Source organism: Rutilus rutilus (genome assembly GCF_951802725.1).
Source record: "Rutilus rutilus genome assembly, chromosome: 17".
Classification (NCBI taxonomy): Eukaryota; Metazoa; Chordata; class Actinopteri; order Cypriniformes; family Leuciscidae; genus Rutilus; species Rutilus rutilus.
In genome coordinates this window covers 19,539,202-19,553,796 of record NC_140230.1, presented here as the reverse complement: position 1 = coordinate 19,553,796, position 14,595 = coordinate 19,539,202, and the positions used below count along the sequence as shown (strand labels likewise).

At 40.0% G+C, this 14,595-nt stretch overlaps 1 protein-coding gene across 1 annotated transcript; it reads right to left on the bottom strand.

Moving 5' to 3' along the window:
• Positions 1-1,341: 1,341 nt before the first annotated feature.
• LOC311275850 (ictacalcin-like) lies at positions 1,342-3,317 on the bottom strand. The gene is made up of 3 exons (XM_084385116.1): positions 3,211-3,317; positions 2,106-2,236; positions 1,342-1,832 (listed from the first exon to the last, which is right to left on the bottom strand). The coding sequence occupies exons 1-3, from the start codon at positions 3,215-3,217 to the stop codon at positions 1,689-1,691; spliced, it is 282 nt and encodes a 93-aa protein (XP_084241242.1). The 5' UTR covers positions 3,218-3,317; the 3' UTR covers positions 1,342-1,688.
• Positions 3,318-14,595: the final 11,278 nt, after the last annotated feature.

Below are 14,595 nucleotides of genomic sequence, written 5' to 3'. Positions count from 1 at the left end.
CTAATACACTCTGATTAATTTCATTTTTGCCTTTAAAATCACTTTTATACTTACATTCTTCTTATAAATCATATTTATGACATTATTTTTCATGTATGTTTGATTTTTTTTATGCTTCCGCTTTAAGTTTAATGAATTTTCTGTCATCTAAGTTTTGAAGCACATGCTAATTCCATTGCAGCTGAAATTTATTTTATAGAAATGTTGAGGGAGAAAGCACACATTGTTTAAGTTCAGGTATGTTTTTTTTTTTTTGTTGTTGTTATTCATGTTGTTAAATCCTCTCCTCTTCCCTTTCTGCATTGTGTTTGCATGGGAGAGAAATGTAAATGGCGAAGGAAGGCAAACATTGTACAAGACTGTTTTTTATCTCAGTATCAGAGTAAATGAATGGTCAACCCTTGTTGTACGTTTATTTTATTTTAATCCAGAGAAAACTCACAACGCAGACAATGAACCAGTTACACTAAAACACTCCATAATAGAGATGTATATATATACATATAAATCTCTATTATGGAGTGATTATATATATATAAACAATTCATACAATATGTGTATGTGTGTGTATGTATGTATATTTATATATATATGTATCTCAGTGGTTAAAATCAATAATACAACTTTGGTGTTAGCTTAATATTTTATGCAGGGAGAGAAAATAACAGTTGTTTTGTTTTGCCTTTCACCTCTGGTGTTTAAGACCAAATTAGGTCTCTTTCTGTCAAATATGGGATGGTGGTGAAGGTGGACAGCACGGTTAAGCAGCTGCTCACGCTCAAAGCAATGGGCTGGGATTCAGGAATGATGCACAAAGACTGTTGGCTGGTTTAACAGAGGCTTAAGCTATTCCCAGACTAAAATGCATGTTTGAGTTATCTGAACTGAAAGCAACGTGCACTGACATATCTTAAAATATGTCAGTGCCATTGTTTTGTCTTAAGATGTACGCCAGTAATGTTTTTTTTTTTTCCACGTTTATAAGCCGTATCCCAGCTTAATCTAAACCCTGTCTGTGAAACCGGGCCTAAAGGTTTAAGAAGTCTGATCTATGAACTCTTCATAGCATGATGTCTACCAAAATATACATCTCTCTCACGATAATCAATGCTTGTGAGCCCCCCTTTGGTGTGGTGTGGTATTGTTTTCACATTTCCTGAAATGATCAGTCCATATGCATAAAATGAAAATTGAAAATGAATGAAACACAAAATGAAAATGTAAATATGTGTCACTGTAATTTTAGAGTGTAATTTGACAATTCATTGTAAGTATGTTATGTTAGCATTGTCAATGGAAGGTGAATGTTTCCATATAAAATGAAGCATTTGAATATATCCCTAGGATTTAACAGTTTAATTAAACTGCAGCCACAAACACACATTTCCAGAGAAGAACACTCACATCCACATTTTGTAAGTTAATTCAAAACATTAAAAAAAACTTTATTCTTTTTTTTTCCAGATGTACCATACCTTTACAGTCAAAAAATATCTGTAAGGACAAAATGTAGCACTTTATTTTACAGTCCTGTTGCCCATGTGCATGTACTCATTATAGAAATGGCAAGTAACTACTAACCCTGAACCTATTCCTAAAACCTAACCTTAACCCATGTAGTTATATTAACCTTATTACCCAGTACTTTCAAGTGCACGTACTGTAAAATAAAGTACAACCGGACAAAGTTATTTACTCTTTTTAAAGGATTCATTGCAAAGCATAGTGATGCAGGAAATCAGGGTGACGTACTCCTGAAAGTCCACAACACCATCAGCATTTGCATCCAGATCCTTAAATATCTTGTCCAGAGCTGCCTTGTCTTGGGATTTCTTTAACAAACACACAAAAGCGCAGTCAGAGACACGATCAGTGCAGTGATGAATCAAACGGCCCATATTTATTAGCTCAAAATATATTCATTATGAGAATTAATACAAAAGAATGAACCTTAATTTAATTTAAAAGTAAATATATATATATATATTTAAAGAAAATTATAGAAAGGAGCCATTTTAATACCTAACTTTTTCAAAAATATCATAATGAAAAGAAAAATTATATTTCAAATGTTCAATGTATGAAACAAATACTCAGAGACTCACTGTAAATATGTCTCCTAGCTCTGCGGTGAGCAGGTCCTTCAGCTCGCCTTTGGTCAGAGTGAGCTTGTCTCCCTCTTTTCCTGAGTATTTGTGAAAGACTGCAATCAGCTGAGCCATCGCTTTCTGAGTTTCTGTGAAATTAGAGTGATACAAAATAGGTGCGTCATTAATAACAATAATCAAACAAAGGCTATCTGTCCACAACATCCAAAATACAAGAACATACAAGAAACGTCACGTCCAGCAACAGCATAACATGGGGTGGTGTGGCGCAATGGATAAGACACATGCCTTTGGTGTGAGAGACCTGGGTTCGAATCCACTGTGAGACACCAATGTGTCCCTGAGCAAGACACTTAACCCCTAGTTGCTCCAGAGGCGTGCGACCTCTGACATATATAGCAATTGTAAGTCGCTTTGGATAAAAGCGTCAGCTAAATGAATAAATGTAAATAACAAACAGTTAAAAGTTACACCCCTCTGGAGTCAAACATAAGAAGGAGGAGAGAAGGGATGGACCTGTAATTGTCTACAGAGTGGGAGTTTTCAGAAAAGGGGGGATTAAAAACGACAGTTTTGATCACGGCCAACACCCTGCACTTACCCTTTAATTAAGACAGAAGTGAAAGATAGAAAGAAAGAAGGAAGGAAAGAGATCTACCCGATTTTGACATTTTATCCACCACCAGCATGCTTCCTCTTCCATGCCTCCATGCTACCGCAAAAGGCACACTTTGCCACCTCATATTTATTCATACGATTTTTAAACAAACAAACAAACAAACAAACAAACAAACAAATAAACCACTTTTATGATTTAATTTCACACAAAATCGGTTACTCCATCCATGTTAAATAAAACCTTTTTTTGTTCTGCAATCAAACACTAGAGTAGTGAAAAGCGAATTTCTCTTAAGATGTGCCTTTAGCCCCTTTGTACCCTAAACTAAACTATAGCCAGTAACTCAATATCAGAAAATGAAGGCTGCAAGAATGCTTAACCCATCAAATACAGCAGTAGTGCACTACATTAGAGTGCAGATCATTAGTTCACTTAGTATCACTGGTAAGGCAGCAGATAGTAAAAAAATATAAAGTCTCTTACGTGACATGGTGTAGCAGAAGTTCACGGTGAGCAAGAAGTAAAAGAAAAGGAGACCAAGCGAGTGAGGACTGAAGGGACAGATTGAGTGTTATATGCAGTAAAATGCCACACCCCCCGAATTCACCCTCCCACCATCCCAACCCTTTAACCACAAACACACCTACATTCACATCCCTCTCTCTTTTACTCTGCCCTATATGCTCTCTTGTTGTTCATCCCCTTAAACCATTGAAACTCTTGTTTGCCTAGTTTGCAAAAAATGAAGCAGGTGTGTTTGACATCTCTTGTCCTTGTAAAGTCTCTAACTCTGGTTAAACCAGCTCCTGCAAATAAACTGACAAAACCTTATACTTGAGCCTTTGGGCAAATCAATACTTGCCTCTGACTGGCGTATCTGAGAACCACTTTAGTGAAACAGGAATCACTGAAATAATCTTATACTACAGAAATTAAATCTAATAGTAATTATGTTGAAACTCCAGTTGTGAAATAATTTTAAGGCATACTCGCTAATACATGTTTGCTGGTATACAAAACTGCACAAGTTGAATGAAAATGTAAAGTATTCTTTTGCAAAATGCATACAGATATCACCTGTTTTCATCTAAATGACAAAGCCCATAATTTGTTTTCTTTTAGACTGTTTAGACTGGTAATAACGTTTGCATAAAACATAGATAGACACAAATATAGTGAGTGACCTGAAATAGAAATGAATACAACTTTTGAATGTTATAACAACAAATTCATTCTTTGAGATTAAAGTTCTGAACATGAGATAAAGTTCATTCCTTATGGCTCTGAGTGCCAACGTAGCAGTTTAAAGATCCCTTATGAGGGCCACCACAAGATGGAGACATTTAGTTGAAATATTGCATTCCATGAGCTGCAGTGAAGATTAATGTAATTATTTGCAACTTGTGATCACTGAATTGGGAACAGCACTTAGAAAAAACAAAATGTGTTAAAAAACACTCCATCAGTGGTTAAAGCTAAAACGTATAATAAAACTTTGGTGTTAGCTTAATATTACAAGGAGGGACGGACAATAACAGTTGTTTTTGTTTTGGAACATCATTTCAACATTATAATAACAACAATAAAAGAGAATGATGGGAATATTTAAAAGAAAAAAATACAATTTCATGAAAAATTATTTTGACTCTAACATGCTAACGACTCGGTTACTAACGTAACCTCGGTTCCCTGAGATAAGGGAACGAGTATTGCATCTGCTAGACGCGATGGGGAAAACTCCCTTTTCTCTGATTACTGAAGCCTTTTATAAAATAACGCAGTGCTACTTCACAGCCATAACAGTGCAGTGATCTACACGCACGCTTATTGGCTGGTCAGTGGGAACTGCACGAACCTATGGCGGAGTGACGTAACTGCGCGAACCAATCGTTGCACAGCCCGCCGATCCGAGCGCAGATCCCGCCAGAAGGGGGGACATCTGCCTATAAAAGCAGCTAATTTTGCCATATGATTCAGGTTAAATCGACTGAAACAATGAACGCCGTATACGCAATACCCTTATCTCAGGGAACCGAGGTTACGTTAGTAACCGAGTCTTTCCTTTTCAAACGGTCACTTCGTCTTGTGTCTGCTAGACGTGATGGGGAACCAATCCAATCATGCCGTGCTATGTTCAAGCAGAACGACGCCTGGCATACTTGGACAAGGGCCCGCAGGGCAGTAGGGCCAATGAGGCAATCGTGCCCTGAAGAGGGTTCAGAGATTGGTTGGACCCTCCAAGAGTAATGGTGGGCCGGGCTCGTTCAGAGGCCAGCTCCAACTATACAGAGAGGATATGTGCCTGTAGCGCAGGGACTTCCAGGTTATAAAATCTGGTGAAGTTGGACAGCGAGGACCAGCTGGCTGCCGCACATATATCACCAATAGACACCCCACTGGACCACACTCAGGAGGAGGCCATGCCTCTGGTGGAGTGTACTCTGACGCCGATGGGGCATTGGAGACCCATTGAAGCGTAAACTATAGCGATAGGATCAACTAACCAGTGGGATAATCATTGCTTCGTGACCAGAAGCAAGTTTGGTGTGGCCGCCGAAGCTCACGAAGAGCTGCTCCGACTGTCTGAACTGTGCGGAGCACTCTAAATATGCTCTTAGGGCACATACCGGGCAGAGCAGGTGTAATTGTTGCTCGTCTTCCGACGTGTGAAGAGCAGAAAGCAAAATTACTTGTGCACAGTCAAAAGCACTTTGGGCATGTAGCCGACTTGGGCTTGAGGGCGACTTTAGAGTCCAAACTCAAGGCAGGTTGAGCCTCCTTGCCCCCTTCAGGAAGCGAACAATAAAGTCGCTTTTACCCAACGATTGGCCGGCCAAGGGAGCATAGAAAGCTGCAATGGCCGCCATGTAGACTTTGAGCGTGGAGGGGGTGCAACCCGCGTCCAGTAGCTCTTGTAGAATTGAAAGTACCAGCGGTACTTCACAAAATGCAGGGTCTTGGCTCCGGGCTGAGCACCAGCTGGAGAAGATGGACCACTTAAGGGCATAGAGGCGTCTCGTGGACGGCGCTCTAGCCTCACAAAGGGTGTTTAGGACTCTTGCTGGGAGCCCCCGCCGAGGGGCCACACATGGAGGGCCCATAGTGTGGGACGGGGTGCCAAATCAACCTGTTCGCCTAGGAAAGAAGGTCTTTCCTCAGGGATATCAGCCATGGGGCTGCTGTCAGCAGCTGAATCAACTCAGGGAACCAAGGTTGGGTCCACCAGAGAGAGGTCACTAGAAGGACTACGTGTCCGCCCTCCCTGATCCGTTTGATGACCTGAAGGAGGAGCGCGACTTGGGGAAAAATGTAAAGAAGGAGGCTGGGCAATTCGTGGGGAATACAAAAAAATCCTTTTGAGATGAATATTGGGCAGTGAGAGTTGTCTTCAGAGGCGAAGAGGTCGAAAATACTCAGAAAATACTCAAGATCATTTGAACCGTCTGGGGATGAAGGGTCCATTCTCCTGGGGACAGCTGCATGTTCGCTCCCTGGTTCAGTTTGCCTGGCACGTGCGTCGCTCTCAGCGAGCGCAGGTTGCCTTGTGCCCATAAGAGGAGGCTTCTGCCTTTACAGAGGTCTCAACCTGAGTCCGCCCTGGCGGTTTATTCAAGATTCTTTATTATTTGTCACATACATATACATGAGATGTAATGTAGTGAAATGCTTTTCCCCTAGTTTGTTTACAAAAATACTAACAACAATAAGATAAAAAGAAAAAGAAATCCAACAATAATACATATAGAAAAACAAGAATAAAAATAAAATAAAAATATGATAATGTCTGTATCTGTATGTAATGTATGTGTTTTTACGTGGCTTAAAAGTTCTTCAGACTCATCAAGTGTACTAATTTAATAGCCAGATTTCCGGAGGATAAAAACTCCTTCTCAGTCTCTCTGTATTAGTTATTTCAGTCACGGCACACTTTGAAAATGTTAACAAATTTGTGGCACCCTACACTAGTGTTGTCCCGATAACACTTTAATACGATACCTTGAAATGTATAGATTTTCAATACCATAGGGAAGAACCGCCTACTGTCATATAGATATTTTTAATATTATCTTCTTTTTTTTGGTCCATCCATTGAAAGTCTAGGAATCAGTAATTTCTACATGATGACATATTTAATTAAGGCTTTTATTAATTTATAAACATTGCTCAATTACCATTGCAAATCTCACCTATATGTTTGTTCACTCAGTGCATTTGTGTTTTTATATTAGAATAATTTTGTTGTAATTGCACAAGATAGCTTATTTTTTTAAATATATTTTATAATATAATTATTTCACAGTTAATCTCTAAATTAATGTAGAAACAATAAAGACAGTATATTTTAAATAATTGTTTAATGGCATCTTTTTATGAATGAAGGCCAGTATACAGCTACTGATGTCTTCAATGATTTTTTAAACATTAATTATCGCCATTCAACATTACAGTGTAATTGAAAGCTATCAATTTTAACATGTTATTACGCTCCAAAAAATATTGCAACTTTTAATTTAAGTGAACTTAACCCTCAGACGGTCTTCGTTTCGGAGTCACATCCTGGGCCTTCCCGGTCAGAAGTGAAGATAAAAATGAAACTTCCTCCATCCCAGTAAAAAAAGTATTTTTGTTCTATAATATTTATTCTTTTTAATTTTGAATTTTGAGATCATTTTATTGAATTTATTCATATTTATGCATAATTTATGGTCTATTTTTGCCATTGAAATTAATAAAAAAAATTATATAAATATATGTATTTTTTTATTTTTTATTTATGCAGTATTTTAGTTTAATATAGAGTCTAGGCCTTCAAAAAAAAAAAAATGTTTGAAGCAGATTAGCACCATCTGGTGAGAGTATGGAGAGAAAGCGTAGAACCATGGTGTAACCACTAGATGGCATCTACAGTTCTCTATGGAGAGGCATGTGAATTCCCCAGCTGTTTATGGACACATTTACTTATTTTTTTTTTACAGAATTTGTAACAAAAAATGCAATTCATTCAATTAAAACACTTTATGTAAAATTTTTCTCAATTTCCCATTCATTTCCTATGGGGGTCATTTTTGACCGAAGACCAAAGTGTGACTATTTTTTTTACGACCACTTAGCATGCTCGAATCATGACCTATTTTTGTGTGTGCACATACCTAATGCCATACAAGTCACCAAGTTTAGTAACATTCCGATGAAGCTGTGATTTTTAAAAATTCAAAACAGATTTTTTGTAATCAAAATTTATTGGTGTGTATGTGTATAAAAGTGTGTTTGTATGTGTGTGTGTGTGTGGGTGTGTGTGTCTGTTTTGCACTCTTGATGTTGTAGAGTGTCACCCCTTTACAGCGGTGTACTTTTTTTTAGGATTGTGGCCGATTTGTAGATTGTACACACAAAAATTCGGAGAAATTTTTTTTTTGTCAATTTCCCATTCATTTCCTATGGGTTGGTCATTTTTGACCGAAGACCAAAATCGTCACTATTTTTTTTACGACCACTTAGCATGCTCGGATCATGACCTAAAAAATTTTTTGTATTCACATACCTAATGCCATAAAAGTCACCAAGTTTCATAACATTCCGATGAAGCTGTGATTTTTAGAAATTCAAAACAGAAAATGTTTCGGTCAGAAATGACCGAGGACCGTCTGAGGGTTAAAACAATCAAATGGACAACAAAGTCCATAACCCAGCCAACATTTGTATGTGGGATTATATATAGGATTATGTAGGATTGTCCGCGGGTTCCATTATAATGGCCCCATGTTAATTGCCCAGATGGATTTCATGGAGGATTGGACTTGGTACTATGTGGGACCCAAGTGGGTAACATGCACAAGACTCATCTCGGTCCCAGCTTTAAATGTCATATTTACCTGTGCCCTTCTGTCTGTATACGAAATACACAGAAATTGAATAAAGTTATCAAACACTTTACAGCCTTCACTGCATAAATTATAAATTCAATATAGATGAATCCTTATTAAACCCTTATTACCTGTGTTCTTTGATTCTGCTTTCACTGCTGCACATGTGGATCTCACACGCATCCCATTTTCTCACAACTCCTTACATTCATTTAAGACTTTATTTAACTAATTTAAGACTGCTTTTATGAGGATACTCAACAAAACAGACATTTTGGCATAATTGTGTGTTATTATTCGTTCAAGTGTGAAAGAGAAGTCAATTCTGGTGCGCGTCTTTCTGTGCGTCTTGTGTGTGTGTCAGCAGGACATTCATAGACAGCGCGTTCTCTTTTGTCTTAACGCGCTTGAATGGTTTAAAAGCATTTGCATGAAGAAGAAAGTGATCATATAATGTAACGCTAGCCAAAAGATGACAGAAAAAAACGGATGCTGCGTTAAATGCGTTAAATATTTTTTACGCGTTAAAGGCACAATATGTAAAAAAACACTTGCACAGTGTTATATATTTCTTTCAATTGTGTACTTAAATTATCCTAAATGTTTCTAAGAATTTGTAAATTCAGAGAAATTCACAATTTTAAATAGTGCCCATCCCTTCACTGTCTTGTCGCCTGCCAAAGACATAATATCCGTGTTATCCCTGGTTTCCGCTTGTACTGCCATAGTAACCATGGCGACAGACGTGGACAACTGCATTACGTCTAGTGGCACGTTCACGCTGTTGTTCTTTCGTTCAAACATTATGGACCATGGCAAGCAGACAAAAGTAGTATTAAAACGAGGATCAATATCTGAGTGGCGTTTCCGAGATGCCGAGAGCTCCACAGCAAACTTGGACTTGACAGAGCTCTTGCATGTACTTTATTATACAGGTGAGCAAATGTACATAAAACTAATCAATGTTATATAGCTCAACATGATGAAATGTTAGAATATGATCAGTATGTTATTCTAATGTTGATCTAGCTTACAGCTAGTCTCATATAGCCAACAAATAACTGCATGATAGTAGACAAAGTGAAACAGCGCTGCGTTACCTCATAAGGTTAATTCATCAAATAAACTGACCTGTATGAATAGTAATTCAGCACTTGCGGGTAGTTTGGTAGAATGAAATGTCCTTATTCCTTTATATCCGCGGGACTCGCGTGTGGCACTGATATCTGTCTCTCATTAGCAATCGCGACCTGCTTCATACCACTCATCCATAAACATTATTAGATCCATCTGCATGACGGCAAGTTCCATGATTCCGCTTATCATTGCGCCACGCTCGGAAAGGGACCTGGGGTTTCAGCCAGTACTGCAAGGGGCGCATTTGTAGCAGACCCAGCGGAAGTACTGCCGATGTGAAGGCCATGAGGCCTAGCATCCTTTCAAAGGTTCTGAGGGGGAGACGGGCCCCTACTCTGAAAGAGGTTGCAAGCTGCTAAAAAGTCTGGGCGCTCTCGTGTCTCAGCCAAGCCTTCATTTGGGCTATATCTGCATCCAGGAATGAGATCCTCTGACTGGGGGACAGTGAGCTCTTGGCTATGTTGATTCTGAGTCCCAGGCATTTCAAATGGCTGAGGAACACAGATCTGTGGGAATTTAATTCCAATTAGTTGAGAACTCACTGTCCCCCAGTCAGAGGATCTCATTCCTGGATGCAGATATAGCCCAAATGAAGGCTTGGCTGAGACACGAGAGGACATAGAGTTTAAGTGCTTTTTATGATATGTTTTCTATGCCCCTATATGTTGGTTTTGCCTTGTACTTATTTCTTTGTTTATGGTCAATACATGATACTTGTCTTATTTTCCTCTCCAGATAACCTACTTTGAGGGAGATTTCTTTGGAGATATTTTTCTTTATTTTTTCTTTATTGGTTCCGTGTTATTTTCACCTGCTGTGTTGCTCATTATGTTGGTTTTCCCTATCCTGTAGACCTGATTGCCTTATTGGGTTAATTGATTGTATTAGGCCTTATTAGGTTAATTGAATTTTCTCTGATTATGGGTGGTACTTAACTTATAATGTGGTGTTATTCTCATTCTCTGTGTTACTTTGCCCTGAAGAAGACCATTTGTTGGTCGAAACATGTTGGCTCGTGTATTTTTAAAATGATTTAAGCCATACTAAATAAAGGCTTTTTAACTTTATCCTTCTCCTCATTTAAATTTGACTGAGTGCCTGGGACCTGTTTTTTGTTTCTTTGGATGTTTTTCCCTACCCCAAGAGCACCTATCACGGACTTTATAACTTTACCTGAGCGCCTGGTTGAACCTCTTACAGTTCATTGTCTTGGGACAGTTTGGGGAACTGTCCTCAACTTAGGCCTGGCTCCGCTATAGTCTTTAGCGTACACTTAGGCAAGAAGTGTTGCATAGCCTGCAATGCTTTCTGTGCTGTCGTGAAGCGCTCAGCGAAGCCGTCCACCGCGGGGCCGAAGAGACCAGTGGAGGAAATTGGTTTGAGTCGAGGAAGGTGGTTCTACCCGAGTCCTTGATCTCAGTCAGATTAAGTCATAAGTGGTGCTCCAGTACCACCAAACTGGCCATGGCTATTCCAATACCATGGGCGGTGGCTTTTGTGGCGCACAGGGTCAGGTCCGTAGCGCTGCTGAGGTTGCAAAATGCGGTTGTGTCCGGTCCAGACTCATCCATAGACCGAAGGAGCTTTGCCTGGAACACCTGGAGGACCGCTATGGTGTGGAGGGCGAATCCCGCCCGGCCAGAGGACGCGTAGGCGTAAGTCATCCTGCATGGCTTAGATGGATGAGCCACCTTGGATTTCCATCCAATAGCAGTGGGTAGCCAAGGGTTCACAGCCACGGCTTCCTCTAGGGGGGGCAGCTTCTCATATCCCCTCTCCACAGTGCTATCGATGGTCGAGAGTGTGGCGGAAATAGAAGTGCGTAGGCAGGCAGAGTAGGGGGCGTGCCATGACTTTGTAAGTTCTTTGTGAACTTCAGGGAAGAACGGTGCAGATCGCTGACGAGGGGCCTGTTGGAGCCCCGGCAGGAACCAATCGTCCAGGAGGCTGCTTTTAGGCTCCTCAAGGGCAGCCCAGTTGAGACAGAGCTCTTCAACAGCTTTAGACAGGACACAGATCAGCTCGGCGTCCAGTCCAGCTCTGGCGTCGCTGCATTCTCTAGACGGCAAGGGGGTGGGGTCATCCACTGAGCCAGACCAATCCTCCGCGTCCGAAGCTGCCAATGACACAGAGTCATCGTGAAGATCCTCTACGGATCCACCGAATGAGACGAGACCGCTCGCATCAGACGGGTAAAAAGCACAGGCGAAATCTCTCTCTGTGGAGAAAGTGAGGCACACGGGGTCTGAGCCGACGTGAGCTCTCTAACATCCAGTTGCTCAACCCTCTGGCTCCGCTGTCTCTTTATCCAAGGCTCGTGGGAGAAAGGAAACGGGAAGGCGTGAGGGGCGGAGACGCGCTCTGAAAAGAATGCAATCCGAGAGCGGAGAGCTGAGAGAGGCATGCTTTCGCAATGAGAGCAGCTTGTACGGAAGTAAAATAATGGCAAATGTTTTTGAAACAAAAAAGCCTGTTGAATTGCACTACTTGGAAAAATGCTTGCATTTTAATGCATTGTATTTTTAGGGCTTGCATTTTTATGGGCTGAAATTCAACATGGTTGAATATTTAAGCTGTGAACCTATAAATATTCAACAGGCAATTTTCGGTCCATTTTATTTCGCTTTGCAAATTCGCTGGTAAATTCAACGTTGACATCCAGGAACTGCAGGAAAAGCAGTAGATTACCGAGCATACTCCATCTGCTGTTAGTCAACCTCACCAGCAGGGGGTGCAAAAGCGCGTGTTGTTGACGAAGATCATGCAACAGACAGTTAGATCAAGCCATTCATTCATAAAATGAAAATGATTATCTGTGTCAGTACATATGCGGAAAAGATGATAAACACACAAAAGCTGTGTTTATGTTTCATTCAATAACTTCATTGTTACTTTCCCTGTATAGCCTACATGTTTTCAGCTTTCTCTACTATGAACGGGATTATAATCGGTTTCCCTCAATACCTCATTCTCAAGGATTCCCCTTCCGCCGGGACAAAACGCTTAACGCTTAAGTATGCTTAATGGACTAATACAGTGATATGAAAGACCAAACTCGCACCTTATTGGGGATGTAGGCTGTAGGTTATAGGCTACAGGCAAGCAGATGGACTCAGAATATGAACTTAACGCGCAAAGTTTCATGCTGAGCGTTTCGTGATATACTGGCATAAAATCAACACTTGATCAATACTAACACTTTCTCTTCTATTCTATTCTCTCTCTCTCTCTCTCTCTCTCTCTCTCTCTCTCCCTCTCCCTCTCTCTCTCTCTTTATGTATATATCAGAGTATGCCTACGTGTACTGCATTAGCTTAAACTGGGAAGAGTCATAGCACTTGCATATTGTTGTCTTCCTACTGTTAGTTTAACTGTAAATCGCTTTGGATAAAAGCATCTGCTAAATTACTAAATGTAAAATTGCCTTGACATTGAACATTCGCACATTTAGGGACCGTCTCTAAAGTTGCATACAGATTCATTGGCATACGTTTTTAACTTCAATAGCAAACTTCAATTTATTTGAATAAATTTCAAAAATCCAAAGGGAAACAGAAGAGTTTCTTTATTTGAGCGCGGCTGCGGTGCTTCCAACATAATCTAAAGTATATAAATTTACATGGTGTCTTATAGGCATTTTAGGAGGAGGGGCTTTTGAAGGTGGAGACAAATTCAAACAAAGCATGTAAATGAGTATACAGGTTAAGGAACCCGCCCCAGACCGGCAGTCTCAATTTAATCAGCATAAGGCTCCAAGAGCCATTTGGGTCCGAAAGCCATTTGCAGAACAAAAGGTGAGATTCTCAGTGAATCATTTGCGTGCTAATCCAATCAGTCTGAGTGAAACTGAGGCTTCAAGAGCCATTTACAGACAATAAGGAGAAAACAGGAAAGGCAACTTTGCTGAGCAGAATCATTATCTTACCCTTAAACACTTAATACAATATTCTTTACCGTGATGTTATGTAAGGAAGCATATTTGAAATAGATTCTTAAATTTGAATCCTTCAGCGCAAAAGCACCAAAGTGACTGAAGGATTGCCGTAAAGCAGTATCTCTGGTTGTACGATGTGTATGACATCATTGACACTTTAAAAGACTTTTTAAAGCAAATAAGTGACTCTAAAAAATCTAACACCCAGCAATGTGTAATTTCTTTGCATCTCCTTTCGAATACAATATTCAAATTACTAGACAAAAAATTATATCCTGAGAAAAGTGGATTTTGATGGGTATACTGCCATAGACCTCCATTCATTCTGCACTCGTCCTGTGAGCGCCCTCATATGGAATCAAAGTGAAACTGCAACCATTTCAGAAGCCGGAAGTGTACTGAGAGTGAAACTTCTTGCCTTATTAGGTTCACATCTAGCCAAGTCCAGTTCAAATCCCCGGATGTGTTCTTGATCCGCCCCTTTTACCGAGGATGCATCGAGAGGTGACTTGTGCGGACTTGAGACAGCCAGCTATCCCAGAATGCATCTCACACCAACCAGCAAGCGTCAATAGCAGAGGAGAAACCCCGCGTAATTTAAAAATACTGCTGTTATTGTGTCACGAAATGTAGTTTTAAGAGTATTTCAGGCGAGAATGTAGTTGTTTAAAGCTAAAATCTTTGGTTTATTTATAAAGATAGCGCCTATTTGAAAATTTGATCTGACGTTTTCGGAGTTGTGAGATCCAGGCAATCGGACGCTCGGCGCTCATGTACCCCGCCGAGAACAGCCTTTCCTCGGCTAGTGCTGCTGACGTTTGCCGCTGGCTCGGATGTCTCTAGTCTAGTGGTTTAACATGAGATATAAATTGTCTTGTGTATATCTAACGGGCGATTTATTTATTTTATTTGTCTCATTAATCTATAATTTGT

What these genes read in the sequence shown, in the direction of transcription:
- LOC311275850 (XM_084385116.1), bottom strand. An exon ending in AGCTAGGAGACATATTTACA is followed by an intron (nt 1,833 to 2,105) that starts GTGAGTCTCTGA and finishes TGTTTGTTAAAG; the next exon opens with AAATCCCAAGACAAGGCAGC.